General features: G+C 50.2%; 1 protein-coding gene across 11 annotated transcripts in view; it reads right to left on the minus strand.

Annotated features, from left to right (window-relative positions):
- The window catches only part of MSI2 (musashi RNA binding protein 2), a 207,976-nt gene extending 201,808 nt beyond the window's left edge, over positions 1-6,168 (minus strand). For all 11 annotated transcript variants that reach the window (XR_014226992.1, XM_082294644.1, XM_082294650.1 and 8 more), the window contains exons 1-5: positions 6,080-6,168; positions 5,868-5,908; positions 5,658-5,739; positions 5,208-5,292; positions 945-986 (exon numbers count right to left, since the gene is read on the minus strand). Coding sequence is in view for 10 of the 11 variants with exons in the window: in XM_082294644.1 (XP_082150770.1) it covers positions 945-986; positions 5,208-5,292; positions 5,658-5,739; positions 5,868-5,908; positions 6,080-6,141 (312 nt within the window). In the remaining variant the exon portion in view is untranslated. The remainder of the gene's footprint in view (positions 1-944; positions 987-5,207; positions 5,293-5,657; positions 5,740-5,867; positions 5,909-6,079) is intronic.
- Positions 6,169-22,933: the final 16,765 nt, after the last annotated feature.

Raw genomic sequence — 22,933 nt, forward strand, 5'->3', positions numbered from 1 at the left:
CCTTTAAACCACTTTTCCTTACTGACTTGCATCTACAACTTTGCAGCCTTTTCCTCCCATTTTTACCTGAAGACTGAAGTAGCCCAAGATGACAAGTGTGCACACAAGTGCCATACATCACTTAAATTAAGTTTTTCCAATAGACTCTCAAAAACAAATTAAAAAAAGTCAACTACAAAAGTTTTCTTTCAGCCTCTGGCTTTCAAAATTCACACGCTGCAAGTTCGGCTTTGAGACTGATTTGTTTTCATTAGGCACAACCTAAAGAGCAACAGCCACTTGTATTCCACAGGCAGCTCCTCCAGGAGAAATGGCACCCAGTGGCATTTGGAGGGAGCGCACAGGCAGCAGCATCTGTGTCCCTACACCATCGCTGCGCCACTGCGAGGACTGGCCAACACCATCGCCAGAGGCCACTGCTCCAGCCAGCCTGACCAGCTGGACGCTCACATCTCACTGTTCCCCTGCTCTTGCAGAACAACACCCTGAGGCCCCCAGAGCCTCATCAGAAACTTGCCATCCAAGGCTTACACACAACTCCGCACACATCTCTCGAGTTATACAAAAGAAAATTTGCAAACAATGAAGGCAGAGATATATCCCCCATCCATCACAACCACAGAACTAAAAGCTCAGCTCAAAACAAGCCTGAAGCTTGCACTTAATCCAAACACTCTTCATAAACACCAGGCACAACACCCTGCACAGAGCAGCTGTGCGGGGCTGCGGCAGCAGCTCCGGCACCGGTCCTGCCGTCCAGCCCGACTGACCAGCTCTGCACGGACACAGAGCAGCCTCCTGGGCCACAGCCACAGCCTGATCCCCCCGAGAGCAGCACTCGGCTTTAAAAGCTTTCATTGCCAATTCCCCGGCTGAAACCCGAACTGCCAGGCAACAATGACTCTCTGTGTGCCTAAAATCCTATTATCGATCCTCCTACTTACCTTGGGCTGTGCTCGTCGGGGAAACGCAACTTTAGGGTCAATCTGAGGAAAAAGAAAGGGGAAATCAACAGGATAGCTTTGGTTGTCATTTTATATTATTTTGATTTTAAATCACTGAATTATTAATCCCTCATTTCTCAGGCTTGTAATTCAGCATACCGGGTCATTCAGAGCTACTCTGGAAACTATAGGTCACAGTCTGGGTTTGTCTAGGGAGTTTGGCAGGGGCAGGGAGATGGAAAGAGAGGAATAAAACATCTCTTCTGCACTTCTCCTCCATCATCATCTGGGCAGCAATCCCTGTGGGTGCCCAGGGAGCTCTGGATCAGTCTCCGGGTGCTGCCTCTACCACCAAAACTGCATGTAGAGGATTATCTGCATGCTCTGGATGTTGCACAGAAAAAGGGCCAGCATTCCAGACCAACATCTTAACTTGGTGGCTTTGACACCTGCACCTTCCTGCAGCTGGGTTGGGGGTTACTTTTTTCTGCTTTGTTTTGTTAACTGACAAGCAACACCACACAAAAAAGGAAAGTCAAAACCAAAGTAAAATTATTCCCATTTCAATTATTAAAACTGAAAACACTTGAAGGACTATATCTCCTTCATAATAATATGCCAAACTGATCTGATTTACTCACTCTCAAAGAAAATATGTGATCAATGGAAAACTCCAAAGAGGAATTTCTGGGATGGGGTGGGAAGGGAGGAAAGCAAGTTACAAACGAGTTTCGTGTATGTAAAATATACAGGCATTTAAACCAGAAGAAAACAACTTCTTAAAAAAGGTTTTCCATTAAGGAGTTATTTGAACTATCCATGAATGAAGCACATCAACAGAGACAAAAAGAAAGGGGAAAAAAAATCCTTGCTTTACCCCCCGCCCTGTTTTAAGATGCAGCGTTGGCTCCCCTTGCGCTGCATGAATTAGCGCATCCCCTCTGCATTCCAAAACGCTCATTCTGCACCCTCACACACAACTTCCACATAAGTCATCTCTAAAAAGGGACTCCTCTCCCATTCAAAATTACTTGAAACCAAAAAGACACCACCGCAGATGCAAAGAAATGGTACCCAGTGGTGTTTGGAGGGAGCACACAGGCAGGAGGCTGGATGTAAACAAAAACATCAGATCTTTTAACAAGTGCCCCCTCTAAATCACAGTAAAACGCCTGTGTGCTGCTGGTTTCACTTCTGGTTCTCAGGCAGCACCTGCACACAGACATCTTCTACATAAAGGGTCTGGAAAAGGATGTTTTTAAAAGTACTAGATCCTACCTAAACCGTACAACCTGCAACTGCTTTCAGCGTTGTCCTTGCCTGTATAACCAACTGATGCCACTAATGCTGATTGTGTTAAGCATATTCAGGAGGACAAGCTTTCTTTTAGACTTTGGATTTGGCTTTCATTGTGTTCCTCCCTCCCCAGGCAAACCCTGATGAGGAAGAGGAGATGTTTCCATTTGGAATTGTTATTCCTGTGGTGATAAATATTCCTGTCACCGCTAAATAACCTCTCCTAAAAACCAGTTTTGCTCAATTAATTTGTCAAAATGGGAAATATCGCAGATGTTTGATGTGCAACTGATAAACTGATTTGCCTCCATCAGATACAAGTATCATATCTTTTTTAGGACACACCTGAGAAATGAGCGATTACATGCCACTTTATTGTTCAAAAAGCATAGAGAGTAAAATTATTTATCTAGAAAGCTAACCTTTTCATAGAGATTAACATTATCTACAGATATATTCAGCACTGACTAGGCATTTGTCTACTGGGGAAATACAACAGGTACGGATTTTCCACAGCGATACCCAAAGGCGGAAAAATACGCACGTTTCTGTATTTGCTCCAAAACTACACGTTTTTCCACCAAAGAACACCAGGCCCACCAGAGGGACATCACTGCAAAGTCCTGCTGGTAAAAAGCTGGGAAGGCCATTAAACTCCAAAGCAACACATTCATTTTTGAAGGTCAATTCAAAGAGCATGGAGTCCTTTGCACCACAGCGACAGATTTTCTAAAAGAACGGAATTTTCCTTCCCAAAACCTTTTGGATAAACACCATCAGCCTTTGAAGAGAAACACTAGCAATGAACGTGGCAAATCCATACCTTTTGCATAACCCTGTCAACTATTTAAACAACAACCAAAAAGAAAAAAAAAACAACCAAAAAACAAGAACAAAAAACCAAAAAGAAAAAAAAAAAAGTTCTACCAAAAAAAAAAAATTAGTTAGTTAGGTACAATTCTACTTACTGTATCTACAAGTCCTCTAGGAAATGACTATAATACTATTTCTGATATGAATGGCCATTACCTAAACAAAGCTTTTAACGTAACTGTAAACAAGAGCGACGTTTCCATGCCAATACCCAACCGATCTGCCTCCTGTGCTGAACGTTGAAACAGAGTCAAATGCCTTGTTATACTGCACAACAGTTACTACAATACTCTACAAATACACGCCTGAAAGGACCTGCCTGGCTCTGTGCTTTACTTTTAAGCTGCATTACTGATTCTAAGGTCAATTTTGTATTTGGATTGATTCAACCATTATCACACAACCAAAACCGAGGCAGATTTGCCCTGGTGAAGCTCTTCACCCCTCCCCCAGAGAAGAGCAAATTATACATTGCAGGGACTAGACTGTGATACAAGAAAAAAGCTGGGGGAGGACCTAATTATAGTCAGAAATATGACAGGGTGTCCTCCCATGATTTTTTTTTTTAAACCCTCGTTCAAGATACTGTTTGCCTTTGTTCTTCTTATCTAAATTTATCTTTAAAAACACATAGAGAATATAGCTGTACATGAAAAGTCTGGTGAGTTTAATTTCAGGAGCACGGCTGAATCAGTTATCTTACCATATCTGATTAAACCTAAAATCAAATTATTAAGGCATGTGAAAGCATGGGCTTCATGTTCAGGCAAGCCCAGCAGAATCTGTAGGTCAAATTAAAACACTAGATTCCACCTGCTTCTACAAGAGCTTTGGGCTTTTTGTTTCCATAAATTACATTTTTAAAAAATCATATCCTCATGTTTGCTCCCTGCTTCTCCTTTTCTTCATTTGTCTATAATCTCGCACACACAGGCACCCGTGAGATGTTGCAGCATCGAGACAGGATTGCTCCTACCACCACGCTCAGGTTAAAATAAAACCCTCAAGCCCCAGAACACAGACTATAAACCCCAGTGACAGCAAGGACCACGCTCGATCTGTCCAGCAGAAGGTCTCTGCAGTTCCACCAGCACGAGCCTTCCCTTCCCAAAACACAGCCCCCTCCAGAGCCAGCAGCACCAGAGCTCTGATGACCTCTACCAGTGTCCTTCCCCCCTCCCCTCCCAGCTTTGCCGAAGCTGAAAACTACAACAAAGTAGGAGGCACAAAACTTCATCTTTTTGCATGGCCTTGATCACAGGGAGGAAACAGGGCCCAGAGCTGCACTTGCCACTACCTTTTGTTTGACCCAACACTGAAAACACCATATCGGGGCAGGGGGCAAACTCAAGCGTGAAATTGTTAAAAAAAAAAAAAAATCAAAGAAATGTAACGTTTATTAAAAAAAAATAAAATAGATCAGCTGAATCTCATAAGCATTTTTTTCCTTATGCTATGCACTGGATACTGAGCGCAGCAAAAAAGCTCTGGAGAAACAACAACACATCAGGACTTGTGCTTCTCTACCACATCCACTCTCCAGCTCTTGCAGAGCTTCCCATAAATTACCGCGTGCATTTCGCAGGGGCCCTGCCATCACAGGTGAGGAGACCTCTCCAAAAAATGACTTTGGGAAATGACACGAGCAGCAGCTTTCACGGTTTGACAATAAGTCACTCCCACCTTGAAACGCGCTCACCAATACATAAATAATCAATCAAAAGAAGCACAAAGTTCCCTGCAGGAAGCATTCCGCAGCCCAACACCAAAAAAAAAGTTGGATTTTACTCCACAGCTTTTTCAATGTCACCGCTCAATAAAATATAAGGCCGGGGGAGGAGCCAGCGCTCGGTACGGGCGAATTCGGATTTCGGAAAAAAAAAAAAAAAAAAAAATTAAAAAAAGTTACCGCTTTCGGTAAGTTTAAAGGCAAAGTCTAGAAAAAATATCAAGGAAAAGCCGAGCCATGCAAGGTCCCGGTTCAATGACAGCCTGACACCGCCCGCGACACCGGCCCGAGCGGGGCTCGGAGCGCCCGGGTCGCGTCCCCGCCGTGCCGGGAAGGGCGGCCGGGCAGCCCCACGCAGCACCTACCGTCTTGGAGTCCAGCTCGTGGTGCGGCTGAGCCAGGACTTTGTCTACACTCGCCGGATCCGCGAACGTAACGAACCCGAAGCCTCTGCGAGAGACAAAGAGCGAGGGGATGGCGGGGGGGGGGGGGGGCGGTGATGAGAATTAGAGCCAAAGGGAGAAGTCATAAAAATAAACCGCTGCGTCCCCCCCCTTCCTCTCCACTCCCCCGAAGCCTCCGGGTGCAGGGGGCGGCCGGCCCCGACCCCCGGCCCCTCTCCGGCTCCACCGGCCGCTTTGTTTCCTGCTCCGGGCTGGAGGGATGCGGGCGGGGAGAGCCCTCCCGCAGCGCCCCACGAGTGGGGTGGGATGCGGGGGTGGGATTTTGGGGTAGGATTGGGGGGCGCGGGTCCACCCGCCCCGACGGCAACTCGCGAAGTTTGTCAGCCCGAGCGCGGTGGGCGGCGGTTTTACCTGGAGCGCTTGGTGGTGGGGTCCCGCATGACCATACACTCCCTAATTTCTCCGAATTTGCTAAAATAGTCTCTAAGGCTGTCTGCGGAGAGAGAGCAGAGAGGGAGAGGAGGGTCAGGGATGGGGGGGCGCGGGCAGGGCCCGGCGCGGCGGGACGCGGCCCACGCGGGGCGGGACACGCGTGGGGAGGGGGCGGCGGGCGGGGGTTACCTGGTGAGGTTTGCCAGCTGAGGCCGCCGATGAACATCTTGCTGGAGGGAGAGAGCAGAGCGGAGTTGAGCGCCGGTGCGGGATCGGCCATTTTGACGGGGCAGCTCCCGGCGGGGCGGAGGGGCGCGGAGCGGAGCGGCGCGGAGCGGGGCGGGCCCGCCTGACCGCCCCTCGCCGCCGCGCTCCGCGCCCCCGCCGCCCCGCCGACTTACCCGGGGTCGTGCTGCGCCTCTCCGGGGCTCCCCGAGGTAGCCTGGCTCCCGTCCGCCTCCATGGCCGCGCCGAGCGAGAGCCCCTGAGAGAACCCCCCCCGCCCGCCCAACCCGCCCCCCCCGGCCCGGCTCCGGCTCGGTTCGCTCCGCTTGCTTTGCCCCTTTTTCCCTTCCCCCCTCCTCCTCCTCCTCCTCCTCCCTCCGCTACCGGAGGATCTCACTGGAGAGGCGCTGGGGCAGCAGCCAGATCCGTCACACGTGGGATCGGCTTAGCTCAGCGCCGCGCCGGCGCTCCCTCCCCCCGCCGCCATCCTCCCCTCCCTCCATCCCGCCCCTCCCTCACGGGGGCGGAGCCTCCGCCGGCGCGTGGCCCTGCGTGACGTCACCGTGACGTCACCGCGCCCTCCCCGCGCGCGGCCGCCCCTCACGCGTGTCCGTGACACCGGGGCTGCCCGCCCGGGGCCCCGACCCCACCGGCCCCACCGGCCCCACCGACGGGTGGCTCTTGCGGCTGTCCTCTGCCGGCCCCCCACCCCGCGCACGCAGGCGGGCGGCAGGGAAGAATTCCACGGGCTGGAAAGTGCCTGCTAGGTGTCCAGGAAAGGAAAATTAAATTTTAGGGTCTCGGGAAGAATTCGGGCGTTACTGAGAGGTGTCATTTATGCCTTCACCAAGCCTGGGCATCGCACCCACGCTGCCCTTGGCACCGCCTGGACCCTGCGAGCACCCCGGGTTTAAACTGCAGCTTTGTAGGGCTGCTCAGAGAAGGGCGGCTGGGGCCCGGTGCTCCCTCATCGTGCGGCTGCTGCACCCCCGCGGCCCCAGGTCCCTGTCTCGCCAACTCCCGGGGCTCCTTCACATCCCACTGCCCTTGCATTCCAGGCCTTCAGCATCCCCGTGTCCCTGTTTCCTGTTGTCCCCACATCCCAAGGCTCCAGCAGCGCCACTGAACCCCTCGGCCCCACAGGCACTGCCCGGCCAGCGTTTCCCCTCGGCTCCCGCATTTCCCACTCGGCGTTTGGCCAGTGCTTTGCAGTGTCAGGCAGGAGCGGCGGGATGGGGCTGCCAGGTATTGGTGTAATTATCTAAGGTGAAAGCAATCAGGTTCGCCTAAATTAAGGAGCGCTGGCGGGAGGATGGGCCGCCCGCCCAGTGGGACTGAGCCACGTTGCCCTACATTTTCAGAGACATCCATGGATTTTGAATTCCTCTGCTTGCCCAGCACCGAGTGTCTCCCAACCAAAGACCTCCCAGCTCAGCAGCCAAGCCTGCAAGAGCTATTTTGGGGTTACCAACTATTTCCAGCTCAGGGATTATAGTATTTTTTACTGGGGCTGGGGAAGTATGTGGATGTACTTTCCAGCAGGGAGTAATGAACAAGGTGGGAATGTGGATGTGTGCAGGGCTGGGAGGTCAGGCCCACTGGAGAAACACTCCTCTTCATGCTGTGCTGCTGACCACTGTAAAATGGGATATAATTCCCTTTATTTGGTTTGTTTTGCCATGAAGTGCTGAACTCTGGCTCAGCAGTGGGGCAGGTTCTGCTCCTCCAGAGTGGGCAGGGAAAAGGGTCTGACCTGGCCCTACCCCAGCAGGGTGAGCAGCACCAATGTGCAAAGGAAGCGGATGGGGGGATTAAGGAACAGTCTTTTTCTCCCCCCTTTGAGCCTCCTTTAGATCTCAGCTATTTCTCGTAATAATCACCGGGAAATTACGAGTTGGGAAAGCGGTTCCTGGGGTTATATTACCCCTTTAATCTCTCTGGCAGCGGTGCAGAATTTTAAAGGGGTTCCAGAACAAGCACAAGACAGATTTTGCTGATGGACAGAAGGAACTTCAGTACAGCTGCTTATGGCTCAGAAAGAAATTTGGATTGCTATATATTAAAAGGAAATCTCCACTGTTATCCCCTCCGTCAGTGAACGTTACAGGTCAAATGGCTTTGGGAAGACTTTATCAGTACGTTCTTTCTCCACCTCCCCCAGAGCCCAGGCTGGGTTCAGGGGGGTGACCAGTTTCAATCTGTTCAGTTGGTTTCGCTCTTTCTCAGCACTCTGCTGTCACAGCAGAAGCCAAACTCACGGCAGCAGGGATGCTCTGGGGACACCCTGAAGCCTGAAGCCGAGGGGTGACAAACCAGGACCCGCTGTCCTGTTCCTTTGGCAGCAGTCAACAGCACCCAGTGCCAAAGGTGCCGTTCCAGCCCCAATCCCAGATTTTCCTCCAGCCCGCTGAGAGTTTGCATGCTTGCCCTCTGCTCTCCTCCTCGCCAGCCTCTAATGTTCATGCTAAAAATCCAAACTCCCAGTGGAATTTGGGAAGTAGCTAATGAACTGCAAAGCTGACATCTGTAACTGCCGGCCAGGGATAACATTCTCCCCAGCTGCACAATTAAAAGTTGGAGCATTTAGTCCAATAACAAGGAAAGTTACTGCTATTGATTCAGACCAGTCAGGATCCTCCACGGCGGCTCCACAGGACAGACGAATGCAGGACGATCACATTTGTCCATGTACTCACGCAGCACCTACTCTACTCTCATTAGCAGGTTTTAGCCTCACCGATTTCCCTTCAATTTTTACAACTCCTGTTTCACATCAGAGACTGAGATGCAGAGTTTGTTAAGATCAGCATTTATAAGGCCAAAGCGACAGGAGACCCCAAATTTCCTTGAAGATACATGGGTCCTGAGAGCCTGACTTCTGAAACAAAGAGATCTTGGGCTCCTAAGCCAGCTGGGCATGGATTAGGAATGCTGTGCCAGGTAAGGAAGGTAGCAGGTCCCAATCCCCCAGGCTGCAGCCATGTGCCTTGGACATCCCATCTTTGCTCTGCAGTGATGCCGAGGGGCTGCACCCACCTCACGCTGCCTGGAGATCGAGTTCATCTATCTGGGGCTGTAGAAATCTGCATTTATGTTTTGTATGCTCTATAAATTCAGTGTCATAATAAAAAGGATCTAAATCTTTACTGAATAATTCATTTTCACGCATAGGGAAGAAATAATGACCTATATTACATTCCATCTATCATTTAGCAGGTTGTGGAGATTGATCGGCCGGTGGGTTTCAGAGGTCCCTGGTGAGGAGCAGGGCCTTGCCTGCTGCCCAGCTGTGGCTTCACCTGACAAACGTTATTTAGATACAATTCCAGGGGGTGACATGCTGGGGAGCTGCCAGGAAGTCAAAGATCATTTAAAATGCAGAATATGTCATTGCAAACAATTGGTCCTCTTGGTGCATCTCTGCCTTGGGCATTATGCCAGCGCCTGCAGCGCCCCACAGAGCCCCACCAGGAAAGGGGCTGTGCCCCCCCTGCCCCGGAGGAGAAACAACACAGGGGATTGAAGAGATCTCTTTGGGGTCTGTGGTGTCAGGCTGGTCAGGGTTGTCCAGGTACCATCCACATCTCCATAAAGCTGGGCAAAGACTTCCTATGTATCCCTGGGATCCATAACAGAGGCTTTAAAGTGCACAGCACTCAGCAGCTTTGGTTGTGATATTTGTAGGCAAAATTTCACAGACTTGGTGGGTTGGATATTTTTGATTCCATTTCAGGCTGTCCATCCATTAACATCCACCCATGTTTCTTTGTGGTGAGCTCTACACCTCCTCCCATGCTGCCAGCCCCTCTCTTTGTTTCCACCTGTTCCATCACCTGAAAGGAAACCACCAAACCCAACACCCATGAGCACTGCCCAGCCCTGGGGCTCACAGCAGCCCAGGGCCAGGCAGGAAAACAAACAAAACCCACTGAGTCTGGCTGTGCAGGAGGGAGTTACTTAAAAACACAGCAGCCAGTCCCTAAACCGGAATTGGTTATCCCAGAACCAGTAATTTTAGGGAAGCAGTACTGATTCACACCTGGTGCAAATGTGGCTCTATATTTTGGGTAGACATTGTAGTTTTTTTCCTGTCAAGTTCCAGATCTGCATCAAATTATTTCAGCATTTGCTAATGAAGACATTACACTGACCTTATTAAAAACATCGTGATTTTCATCTTAACTGAGAAAACAGCATTTTTTCAACTGTTTCAAAAGAAGAATAAAACCCAAATATTATCAGGCCCATCTATCATATGATAAGGGAGGAGGGGGAAGCTCTGCAAGGAAAGATTTCAAAGCCTGCTTTGTTTTCATCAGCTTTGAAATCAACAGACAGCCCTGAGAATTTTGTTTTTCAGAACCATAGTGTTTAATTCTATTTACTACTTCCAGGCAACTCTATATATACACACAGCAAAAAACCCAAGCAGCTCACTTTAAACAAATCCTCCTGCTTTTTTCAGATGTGTCATTCCTCCTGCGGGTAGGATTGCAGGATACAGATCAATTAAGTTAAAGCCAAAAACAAAGCGGGGAGGAGAGGCAGGGGAAGAGGAGGGTTTGTGCTGTCCCTGGGCAGCTCTCCCTGCTGGATCTGGTGGGGGTGACTGTCCTGTGGGCACCTTGGCTTCATCTCAAGGAGGGGGTTAATGGGGAATTTTCCAAAGACCTTTCCCCAGCTCTGCTGTCCGATACAGCAGCTGGAAATCCAGCCTCTCATTCCTGTGCTTGGACGTATCCAAGCACCCCAAGTTACTCCTTGTGTTGTCTCTTGCCCTGGGATGGATGGCATGATGCCAGAAATCCCATTTCCTTCCCTCTCCCAAAACCAGGCCGTCTACCTTATGTCTCTCCCTGATTAATTTTTACCAAAGGCCTTTAAGAGCCTCTGATAAACTGCTCCCAAAGTCCAAACTAATATTATTAACTATGAATCTCCTCCTATAAATAATTCCCAGAAGTAGATCAATGCTACCACTGAGTCAATGGATTCACTGGAATCATTTCTTCCTGTTACTCCTGGATTTTTTTCTCCCTGTCGCCACTAATCAATTATGATGATAAAACTACCCTGGAACACCCCCAAAATAAAGATAAACAGTGTGTATTATCAGAGGCTGGGGCTGTGCACGGTGTTGAAGATGCGTTACCTTCTCTGAGCCACATTTGTTTTCCTCTACAGACAGTTAAGGGGAAAAAAAAAAGGAGGCCCAGTAAATGAATGGTCTGGTGTAACACAGCATTAATTCCCTGACCTTCCGCATTGAGTGACTAAGAATCTCAATCTCAATTATTCCTTTCATGACGGAATCTAAAATAGACACAGCAAGTCCTCACATTCTTGCTCAAAAGCAGGAGAGGTGGAATGAGACGAGTCAGCCTGATCACACTGAAACCACATCCATTATCAGTTCCATGTCATTCAAAAAAATCGACTGCAGGAGAAAGCAAGAGCATCCAAGGAGAATTATTGCAAAACGTGCACTGGCAGGATCTGGATAAATACAGACACTCATTTATATATGCACATGCACTTAAAATTCACAAGTGTGGAGCTGAATCAGGGGTAGGAAAAACAAGTCACTCCCCAGAGGACACCATCGTTCTAAATTAACAACAGGCAGATCAGAATTGATGAAAACACCAGGAGAGGTTGATAAGCAAAGCTCCCTCTCTGTAGATGGTGGGTATCCCTCACATTTTGAAGCTTGAGCATTCCTGCACCCCTGGCATGATGGAAATGGCAAACCCATAATTTCCTGCCTGATTTTAGAGTCAACTACTTAGTTTGCTTCTTTCCAGTTAATCAAATGATTCTCATTGCTGATACAGCAAATTCCGTGACCATTAAGTTCACAGCAAAGGAGACATGAGCAAGAAAGTTTCCATGAGGCTTTAGACTGTCTCAGCACAGATCTTCAACGGGCACAACATCCTCACGGTCACACTACCACAGATACTGGCTGAAGATCACCCCTTCATCCATGTATCTTGGAAGGTATTTTCCTGCAGCTGGAAAACAAGGACAGAACCAGACCCAGCTGTGGGACACTGCTGTAGGGCACCGCTGTGGGACACTGTCCGTGCAGGGGCTGTTGTCCGGCCATGCCTCTCCCCGCTGCAGCGGCACGGCCGTGTGCGGGCAGGAGCCTCACTCCCTGCACACAGGGCTGTCGCCCTGGGGTTACCTTTAATGTAATTCCCTGTAATTCACTGATTTTCCAGCAGCAGATATGGACTGAGCTCCTAAGTCTGCCTTTCCAGCCAGGGCCTGGCACAGCACGTGGCAAGGCTGCAACAAGCCCGGGAGACAAGGAGTCACACACAGCCTCTGGCCACATCCTAAATTCCAGCATTGTACGTCAGGAAGAAATGTGCCTGGGAAATGTAGCTGTAACTACATTAAAGCACCATAATTCAATTCTAACCACATCATTACGGAGGTGCAGATCAGATAAGCACGGAGAGTGAGGGAGCCGGGCTTCACCGGCTGCGGGAGCCGCGTCCCGCCGGCACCCACAGGGTCGGGCATGTTTTGGGCTGGGACAGCATCGCACTCCCTCCTCAGGGGATGTCTCACACATTTAAACTGCAAACCACCTCTCCAGGAGGCATCCTGCACTCCCTCCCTCTGCTCTGACCCAGTGTCCAGTGAAACCCCTGCACCCCAAAGGGCAGACCCTGCACCCCTCCCCTGTATTTTGATCTCCTGTATTTGATGGACCCTTACCGTGATCCTACACCTTCCTTCCCACATCAGAGAGGCTTCACCAGGGCGGTGCTTGCTGAACAGGGGAAGCACTGCAGCCCATGGCTGAGCTGCTGCCCTGACACCCCTCCAGTCCCCAGCCCTTCCCAGCGCTGCCCAGGGACCTCCTGGTGAGGGATGGGAGTGAGGAGGAGCTGCTGGGCCCCCCATGGCAGCCTCCTCTGGAATCAATCCATCCACTGCTATCCAATGTCAGCCTCCCTCAGGGCATCAGTGCCTTGGCCAAAATCATACACAACCACAATGTCTGGCCATGGACCGAAAAACAGACTTTGAGTTGTCACCTCCTACCAGGGAATGTGCTTTTCTCATATTTAAGCTGTTCCTCAGCTTTAACCACCCTCTCCCATTAGATTTAAAGCACTGATGTGCCAACTGTCAAGGCCCTGGATTCCTGGTCTGACTTTTGGGCAGCCATGAGATTAACTCTTCTGTTCCAAATCATTTTAAGCAGAGGTTAATGCTGAACTTGTGCTTCTGCCTTTGCTGAATCAGGGCTTTGCCAACTTCCTGCTTTATTTATTTGGCTTTCTGTGATTGCTGAGCCAGGATGGCAAGGATCCTACCTTGAACCTCCCCTGGGACCTCTTGTGATGAAAAGCAAAGCCTGCAAACATTCTGGAGTCTCTGCTGCATTAGGAGAGGAGTTTCATGAAGATTCATGTCTTTCATATTGTTCTATGAAATTAAAGAGCAGAGGAAAATCACTTTTGAGGAAGTGAAGATGTACTGCAGCAATTTAGTTGTAAACATAATTAAGCAACTGGCCCTGACATACCCGTCCTTTCTTGGCCAAAGTTCAGCTGGAGTTTCCATTGATGTCAAGATCAAGCTATGCAAATAATTAGAACAGGCTTTGTCAGGAGAGTAAGAGCCAAGAGAGATTTTGGGTGACAAGGTCTGTAACAATGCTCCCCTCGCTCCTCCTGAGCTGGATCCAGATCTTTAGGTCCTTCATTTCCCTTCCAGCCTCATCCACCTGCGTAATACTCACACTGAGACCTGTATGAAAACCTGTGTGAAGCCCAGCTGACAGCCCAGCAGAAGTGGCTTCCAGGCTCCAGACACTGAAGGAAGAAAGGCTGGGATCCCACATGGAGCACTGCACTGTAATGAAGTCACTCTGCCACTTCAGACTTATCCAAATTACATTGATGGGTTAATTTTGCACTTAAGGCTCTCAGCTGGGTCAAGCATCATCCCCCTCCCCTCTACCTCGATGCCAGATTGAGCACCACGTGTTGTCCTGGAGGTGGCACCCAGCCAGGTCAGCCTGGCACCGAGGCCTGTGTGTGCTCTGTGTGACTGTCACAGCCCCGAGGTGACATCCCTGCTCCACCTGGAGCCTTTGTGTTCCCATGGGATGAGGGAGTGGTGCAGAGCCTGGAGATGGGCTGAGCAGGACCAAACATTTAACTGACTGAAATAAGAACTGGGCACTTGTTTGTCATGACTTGCTCATGAACAGGCACAATTAAAAATGTGCAATTTGTAAGTGTAAATACACTTACAGACTGGTTACAGTTAAGCAAAATCAGACTGCTCTTAAGCTGAGCTGAGAGCACTGGGCTTTGGTAGTGATATTTAGAGCTTTCCCGAGTCCCTGGGTGTGGAGTGGTTTTCTAAAATTGCTGGGTTTTTAGTTTTTGTTTAAAGAAAATGTACAGTCTTTGAAGCTCCAAGGAAAGAACTTGAAAAATGTGACCTTTACAGCTTTGATACTGGATGACAAATAAAAAGAATCCAGAGGACAATCCACTTAAAAATATACATGGCTATCACTTAGCGAACAGAGAAAGGAAACAAGGATGACGTGTTCTGCTTGGAGGCCAGAATTAACAGCAGCCTCTTATGTTATCCTTAAAATATTGGTGGGACAACACAGTGCCAGCAAACATCTCCTGCATGCACCATTGCTTGCCCAATTTTGCAGGAGCAGGTGCTGAGCTGGGGCTGTCTGAGCTGAGCCACCAGCCGTGCCCAGCCCACGGTCCAGCAGCGCTCCAGGAGGTGACATTTGCCTCGCTGGCACTTGAGAGCGCTTCAGCTTCACCTTTGCAAATGAAACTCTCCGCATCATTGGGGAACCACGCCTGGAGGCCCACAGGAGCCCAGCAACTATTCTTCCTGCTATTTCTTACTAGGGTGCTCTTTCAAGGGAAGGAACAACTTGGGGAAACTGAAAAATACTTAGCTGGAGTGGGCAGAGGCTCCTGGATTTGTTCTTCCTGGCCAAGGCCATTTTGGATTGATGCAGCAATAAAGCCCTGTGGCTCTCGTGGGCTTTTAGTGTGATGCACCATCAGAGCAGCATTGCTCCAGTGAGGATGGAGCGTGGAACATATCTTACACTGCACGTAACTTTATGCAGTCGTTCCCCCTCCCCTCTTTGCTCACCTCCTTGTGTGGCTGCAGTTCACAGACGGAACTCTGCTGGTCTGAATCAGCTCAGGGACAGTGTTTTGCTGTTCTGTATCAACAACAACAAAAAAATAAAATTTAAACCAACACAAACTTAGCCGAGAAAGTAATAAGAAGGGAAACTCAATTACTGCTTCGTCTGGCATTATTGTTGCTTTGCTGCTCTTTGTCAGGGACTTCTTCCAGGCAAAATTGGAGATTATCTTGTCTGGATGTTATGAAGTAGCTAATCCCTTCCGCATGTGGAGGAGAGCCAAATGCTTCATGTTGGGCCAGTGGAAGTGTAAATATGGTGACAAAGTGCTGCTACTGCTCCCTGGCTCCAGGGGCCGCCTTTTCCCAGGGCTTTGCTCACTCCACATCTGCACAAGGCACAAAGATTTCCCCAAGATCACCCAAAAGATTTCCTCTTTCCTGTTCCAAAAGCTTCTGGAGCAGGTGGATTTGGCACGCCGTCTCCTCCACTGCTGTGGGGAACAAGAGGGAAAAGGTATTCTTGGAAGAGAGAAAGGCCACTGTTAAATGTCACTGTGCTGGTGAGCTCGCTCGGTCCCTCGACCCAGCCTCATCCCCACTCCCAGCTCTTCCCGGTGTCACCACTGGGCTGTGCAGCTGTGGGAGCCCGAGGTGTGACCCCAGAACTGCACTGCCTGCCCCCGGGACCCTGCTGTGGGTCCTGCTCCCTGCACAGCTCCTCGAGCAGAGCTGAGGATGAGGATGTTCCTGCCTTCCTCCAGCCACCCTGCAGCGGGGCCTGGAGTAGGGACCTCAGAAAGCAACAGCAGGAGAGAAATTACCCACCTGTCATGTGGTCACTTGATTTTGTATGGCACACAGAGAACTTTCCAGGGCCATTATCTCAGTAAAAACAGTCTTGTTTTCATGCCAGAAGGGTAGTTTTCTGGTCACCTCAAGGTAAGCAGGGAGAGGTTGCCTCAAACAGAAATTCTCAGAGGTCCAATTTTTACTCACACTGTACATTAACCCAGAGCAACAGGTTCATGGGAACAGCCCTGACACAACCAACACCTCTGGGCTCTGTGCGAGATCTCTGTCACAGCCCTGGGAACACAAAAATCACCAGCCCTCCTGGAGCAGCACCTCTGGGATGAATCCCAGTGTCCTCCCTCTTCCATAACCATAACAGAAAGACAACACAATACCCCACCTGCCCGTGGTCCCCCATCCCCCCAAAATCCAGCAGCTCGGGTAGAAGGTATTTGCAGAGCCGGGGAAATGCCGGGCTGGAGACGCGGAGCAGCCCAGCCCATGGGGGTGTGTCTGTGTACATCCAGCCAGGGGGATATTTAATGATAATTGCTTCTTTTCAGCAGCGAGCAATGTGCCTGGTACAACCCAAAATGATTTTGCTATTTTGACGTTGGGAAATCTGCAAGTCAAAGGTGAGGGAACAACTGCGCAGAGCAGCCAATATTAAAAATCACAATCTGGCAGCGGCGGCGCGGGCTGGCAGAGCTGGATTGCCAATCATTTTTATACCTCGGCGCTTTAAATAGCAATAATGTGTTGAATGTGAAATTGCCTGTGCTGATGAGGGTTGCTGCATGTTATTAAAATCCAAGCATTGGGACACACGTTACACATTTGTGATTCTTTAGAGACATTGTTGGGGGAAAAATACAAACTCCAGGAGAAATTTGAGGGAGGGGGGCCAAGGAGGTAAAGGGTGAGGGAGAGGCAGACAGTCAGGTCTTTGGAAGATCACCAGGCAAAAGGCAACAGAGAACACTTTAGCTCTTCCGGATATGCCCAGGAAACAGCCAATTATTTCAAAGTCATTGGAACATTAAGTGATGCAGATTATTCCCTCTAACACTTATTCCCTATGCAATTCCCATTCGGTTTGCTCTGGTTTGGCCCATTCCAGATCCACTCTTGGCCCAACACCTGAGCCCCCGTTTTGGAGCCAGGCTGCTGCTGTGCCTTCTCCCTGTACAGGGGCAAAAGCCCAGTGAAGGTGCTGCTGACTGTCCTTGTCACCAGGGAACAAGAATTGCTGTTGGTGATGCTCCAACAGCTCTGCCTGGGTGAGGACACAGAGCTGAGTCCTCACCAAACCCACTGCTTCCCATCTCCATGGGAGCATTTCTCCTCCCCAGTAAGGAGTCATTATCCACTCCAACTGCCACATCCCTCCTTCTGGATGACTAGAACCCTTAATCCATGATTTCACAGCCCTACTTAGGTACAAGCACCCATATGCAATGCAGATCTGTATAAAAACCAGCTCTGCATAAACACACCCCTGAAAGAGGAAAAGCTGTGATACAAACACGGTCTTATTTCCATCCATCTATGAAGTTATTGTGTGATTCCTTATCTCCACCAGCTCCCTACCTGCTCCCCTCTCCTCTGTCACACCTTCCAGGTGCCAAACTCCTGCAAAACCTTTCAAGAACAGGATATTCTTAGCTCAGATGTACACAGACCATGGGTTAAAGGTGACTAAAATAACAAAACCACAAATGTCTTTAATATTCTAGGGATTACTTTTGCTGCAGCATCACAGAGTACCCTGGGCCAGGCTGGGGTCCTGCCATGCAGGCAGGTGAGACAGGAGTGGGAGGTGGAAAATTGGATGTGCACTTTTCAGAACAAAGCAGAGATTTAAGGTCCTGTCATATCCCAGTTTTATTAGTCCATTTGAAGCAGCTATCGGACTGATTTTTTAATTAATATTTTTTAAGAGAATAGGCATACGAGTAAAGTCCTAGTAATAAAAGGTGCCAGAACAGAATAAAACCTGAAGTATCTCTGTTCATTGCTCTCATGGACCTCATGCTTTTTCAACAAGGTCACATGAAACCAGCAGCTGAGCCTGTATTTCTCCAGACCCTTCAGAACTCCTCTCCTCACACACTCCAACTTTGCTCAGTTTGTCACTAGCTACCAGCAGTGACATCACCTTGAGTGGCCACATCATCCATCCATCCATCCATCCATCCATCCATCCATCCATCCATCCATCCATCCATCCATCCATCCATCCATCCCACGGCACATCACTGCTCAGGAGGAGCCGCAGCACTGACAGCCCTCAGACCCAGACAGCCAAAGGGTACAAAACAATCAAAATAAAAAGCCTGAGAAAATGGACTTTAAAATGTTAAATGAGAAAAGCAAAGGCTCCAGGCGGGAGCTGGGGGAGGCATTGTGCTCAGAGGGAAGGCAGCCCAGCAGTGGGGGGCAAAGTGCTGTGTTCCCGGTGGCTGCGGCGCAGAGGCGACGGCGAGATATTGATTTGATAAGCAGATGAGCTGAAATTCCAAATGCATTGGAGATGCTGATAGGAAAAAAGAGGTAGATGGAGAGACAGGGGAATGCAAGAGGAACAGCTGCGTACACTGAGATGTCATGGAAAATAGAAGGTCATCGGGATCCATGAAATTCTCCAAAGAAACAGGGAAGTGGAGATCACAGGGAGACAGCAGATGTTTTTGCGCCAAGACAATGATGGAACCATAATTACAGCGAGATGGAGAGTCCTGCACAGTCCCAGCAACACGGAAACAAAACAAACCCCAACCAGACACGTTTGATTGGCAAGTGGAAAAGGCTACAAAAAAGTAATAAGCATTTAGCCCTTCCATTACACAGGAGTCAGGCAAGGGGAAGAACGAGGGCACCTCTTCACTGCAGAGCCAGAACACTGCCTGAGAGGTCAAGCTGCTGACAAAAATCTGGATTTGCATGGATCTCACACATGGGAGAGCTGGGGGCTCACAAGCAGTTTTTTCCCCCCATTCTCAATAACAGGGGGCACAGCACACTCAGCCTGGGGCCAGGGTGCTCAGCAGACACTGGGGCAAGAGCTTCCTCCCCATTCCTGGCCAAACCCACCCCGGGTGTCTTGTCCTGTTCAAGGGCAAAGCCCAGGCAAACAGAGCCTGGCACAGGCTGTGGCACCTCAGGGGGCTTGTGCCATCTCAGCTGCCACTGGCAAGTGTCCCAGGGGTCCAGAGGAGAATGAGCATGGTCTGAATCCGGGGTCAGGGCTTGTGTATGTGGAAGCTCAGCTGTCCCTGCAAACTGCCGGCCCTGGTATGTGACAGCTCTGCCAGGAGCAGCAGCAGTGCTGGGACACCGAGGGGAGCCAGAGCTCCTCACCCAGGGGACCTCTCTTTGTGCCCCGCACACACTGTGACCATCTCAACAGGAACATTTTCCCCTGATTCATTCATTCCTCTGGCTGTTGCCTCTGTTACAATCACGCTGAACTTTGCTTTTCACTTTCTGCACTTACAAGTCCATTTTCAGTGTGAGGACAACAAACTCACTTCCTTTTGGCTGGAGGGGAAAAATGATCTTATTTGAGAAAAAAATTTATCTTGTTTCTGTGTTCTGAGGCAGCTCTGAGGGAAAGGCATGCCACAATCACAAAACACATCCAAGCAAATTAGGGGTCTGTCTCTGTGAGTGAAAAGCAACACTCTCCCTTTATCATCTCACATCCAGACACTGTGTAAGGACAAACTTGCACAAGCAGAGATACAATCTGGACCTGCGAGCAGAGAGGAACATCCGAGGCATGTAAATCAAGGTCCTACAGACGCAGTGTATAGCTGAGATGATACATCTCCCTTCAAGGACTGCGAGCCCGAGCGGCCGCGCTTCCCCGGCGTGGCTCAGCCCGAACCGGCGGAGCGGGGCTGGGCTGGTGCTCGAGTGCCATCTGCTGCTCTGTCCTCGCCACCGGGACTCGCTTCCTCCTCTTGTCACTGTGACCAGAGGCTGCTTCTCTCCTGAGGAAGGAACGGGATCGGCGGTGGGGGTGTGGGTGTCAAGGGGACAGGGCAGATACAAATAAAGCGAACCAAGCTTTCTCCACCACGACCCTTCCCTCACCCTGTGTGGTGTCTTTCTGTCCTCAGGAAGCCTCTGGGGACAGGGTTGGGCACCTGCAGCACTTCACCCTGCCATCCCTCACCCCATCCTGCACATGACACTGTGTCACTGTCCCACAGCAGAATTAGAGCTACAGATTTGACAAGGCAGCCAAGCATTTCTTCCTGCTCTGACAAAACAACTTTTCCAGTGATGAACAAGTGTCTCCCTTAGGGCTGGGTTTCCTGGAATCCCTCCTGAGCACTGGGGACAGGAAATCTGGGGGAGAACAGGAGGCTGGGGGGCTGGAGCCATGCTGGGAGATTGTGGAGCAGCCAGGGAACATCCTTGCAGCAGGCAGAGCTCAGGGGGATGTGACAGAACCAGGAGATGCTCATGCTGCCACTCGTGGCTGCAAACAAGAACAGTACTTGAGGGCCAGAGAAGTGCTTCAGGTGCACTTTGGAGAGCGACAGACAACACACAGGAGAGAAACCTAGATCCACGGATTACTTTGAGAGTGCTGCTATGCAGAATGAGGGCATCTCACTTGAAACAGCATGAAATGTCTCTTCAGCGTTCTTGAATCCAAACTGCAGAGTCAGGGCACAAAAAAAGAATAACAGCCCCCAGGCAACACGCAGGGTTTTGAAGCTGGGACATGAAGTGCACAAACCAGAGTCCCTCTGATCCCTCTCCCAGGGGGAGGTTAAAACCTTGGGGCGCTCACAGCTACAGCACAACTCCCTTTGCTTTCTCCTGCTCTCCACGAGGATGAAGAATGTAGTCAGAAACATCCAACCCTGCTTTCAGACACTAAAACACCTGGGCATGTGTAGCAGCTTCTTTACAACCTTGATTCCGCAAGAGGGGGAAGGTTTCCAGCATGAGTTCACCTCAGCAAAGGCTCTGCAGGGCCAGAGAGGGTGCAGGGCTCAGGGTCTGAGGGGAAGTTGGCAGCCCCCTGCTCCCACCTAGGCAGCAAAACTCAGCAGCTTGAGCCTGAGCAGAGGCAGGGCAGGAGAGGAGGCTGTGAACTCAGGGGGAGTGTGGACAAGCCACAGCAGGGCCATTACTCACCTTCCCAGGATGACAGATGAGCCAGGGAGGCTTTTGGACAATTTAGAAAACAAACAGGAAGCACTTTTTCCACTCACACATAATTAAGTTGTGGGACATACTGCCAGGGGGAGCCATGAAGGTCAGAAGGACAAATGGCCTCAAATGCCCTTACACCAACTCACAGGGGAGGTTCTCTGTGAAGACTCAGAGCCTGTGTGCGGCACCAGGCTGAGCAGTGCTGAGGAGCTGGGACCAGGGGATGTCTGGGCAAAACTGCTCTGACACTGCCCCTGGCAAGGAGCCCCAGGTGTCTCCTCCAGCTGCCATCCTCACCCCTGTTGCCCAATGCAGTCAGAATTTTTCATCTCTCGGTGCTGGGGTTTGGGTTTTTTTTTTGAATGGGGTGGGGATGGAAGGGGGGAGGAAGCAGAGGTGACTGAAGCCAAAACAGCCCCTGAGGCAATGAACTAAAGGCAAGACACATGTCCTCTAATTCTTGCTCAGCAGCCTCCGACACCCCAGCTTCCCAGGGACAGCACCGAGGTGGGACTCGTGGAACTGTGTGATGCAGTGGAATGGAAGGGAAAATACAGCTTGCACCTCATTTTTCTTCCTTTTAGGAAAAAGCCTCTGCCAGTGAAGTTCCCATGAGAGATGTGCTGAGCCAGGCTCCGAGCTGCACCCCTGGCTGTGGGAGCTGAGCCGCTCCTTGTGTCAGTGCTCCACACACCAGTGTCAGGCAGGGGCTCCCCTTACTCTCCATCTGCTCCAAAAACTCTGCCTTCTTCCCTCCCTGAGGGGCCTTGAAATCAATGTGCCAAAGGGAAATCAGCTCCAGGCTGTGCCAAAGGAACGGGCGGCCCTGGCACTCCAGAGGATCTGGCAGGAAGGTGCTGCTTGCCCAGGGATGGGCTCCTGATCCTGCACCCAGAGCAGGAGGACAAGGGGCAGCAGCCATGGGAAGGAGGCCTCCTAGGAAGCACCTCTCATCCATGGAAAGAGCCCAGAGAGGGGATCTGGGCATCCAGGGGCTGCTTGGCAGGGAGTGCTGGAGTGTGCCATGCAGCCCATGGAAGCTCTCCAGGAGGCTATAAATGAGGCATCTCCAGAGACCTCATTCATTTCACCCGTAATAAAATTACCACTTTCCAAAGGGAAAAGCCCCTTTGAAGGGCTTCAGTCAAAGCACCCCGTGGGACAGCTCAGCTCCATGTGCCTGTGCTCAGCCTCAGGCCTGAGCCAAGGATTATGGGGCTGCTTAGGGGCCACTGATGGATTTATGAGCAGCACAACCCACTCCAAACCCAGCACAGCCTCGTCCCTGAGGCTTGACAGGGCACAAAGCACCACTGCCACAACTTCCTCTGGGCCTTTTTTGATCTGGGCCTTTTCCAAGCAGTCTATATTCAACTACACCCTCCCCCATCTCAATAAATCCACTCACTTTTGTCCATAGTATAAAAAACCTCAAACCTAAAACAGTCCCCCCATTAATGTTCATGTACAGGCTGAGAGTTATGATTTTAAAGAAAAAAGAGCTGTGTATCTGTTACCTGCCAACACCTCCTTATTTCAGTTCCTGTCACCCTGCAATGTTCTATTTTACTGCAGTTTAAAAACCAGGCAGTGTTCAACACAAATAGGGAACAGGATGTTCTTCCACAGTGCAGGCCAGAGGAAAACAAGGGACTGGCAGAGCTCCCCATCCCTGTTGTAGATTCCTGACTTCCACACCTCTCAAAGAAGGGAAAACACCAACATTCAGACAAGCCAAACTCTGCCATGAACAATAAACAGCAACACACCCACCCCATGAGTGCAGAGCAAGGAGCCCAGGGCTGCTCTGATGGAGGCAGGAAATGAAGGCTCTTAAGTCATCACAGTTTCATTAAGACGGCTTAAAATTTGAGCTTTAATTGAAATGGAAAGAA

The sequence above is a fragment of the Coloeus monedula genome (assembly GCF_965178545.1).
Source record: "Coloeus monedula genome assembly, chromosome: 20".
NCBI classification, from domain to species: Eukaryota; Metazoa; Chordata; class Aves; order Passeriformes; family Corvidae; genus Coloeus; species Coloeus monedula.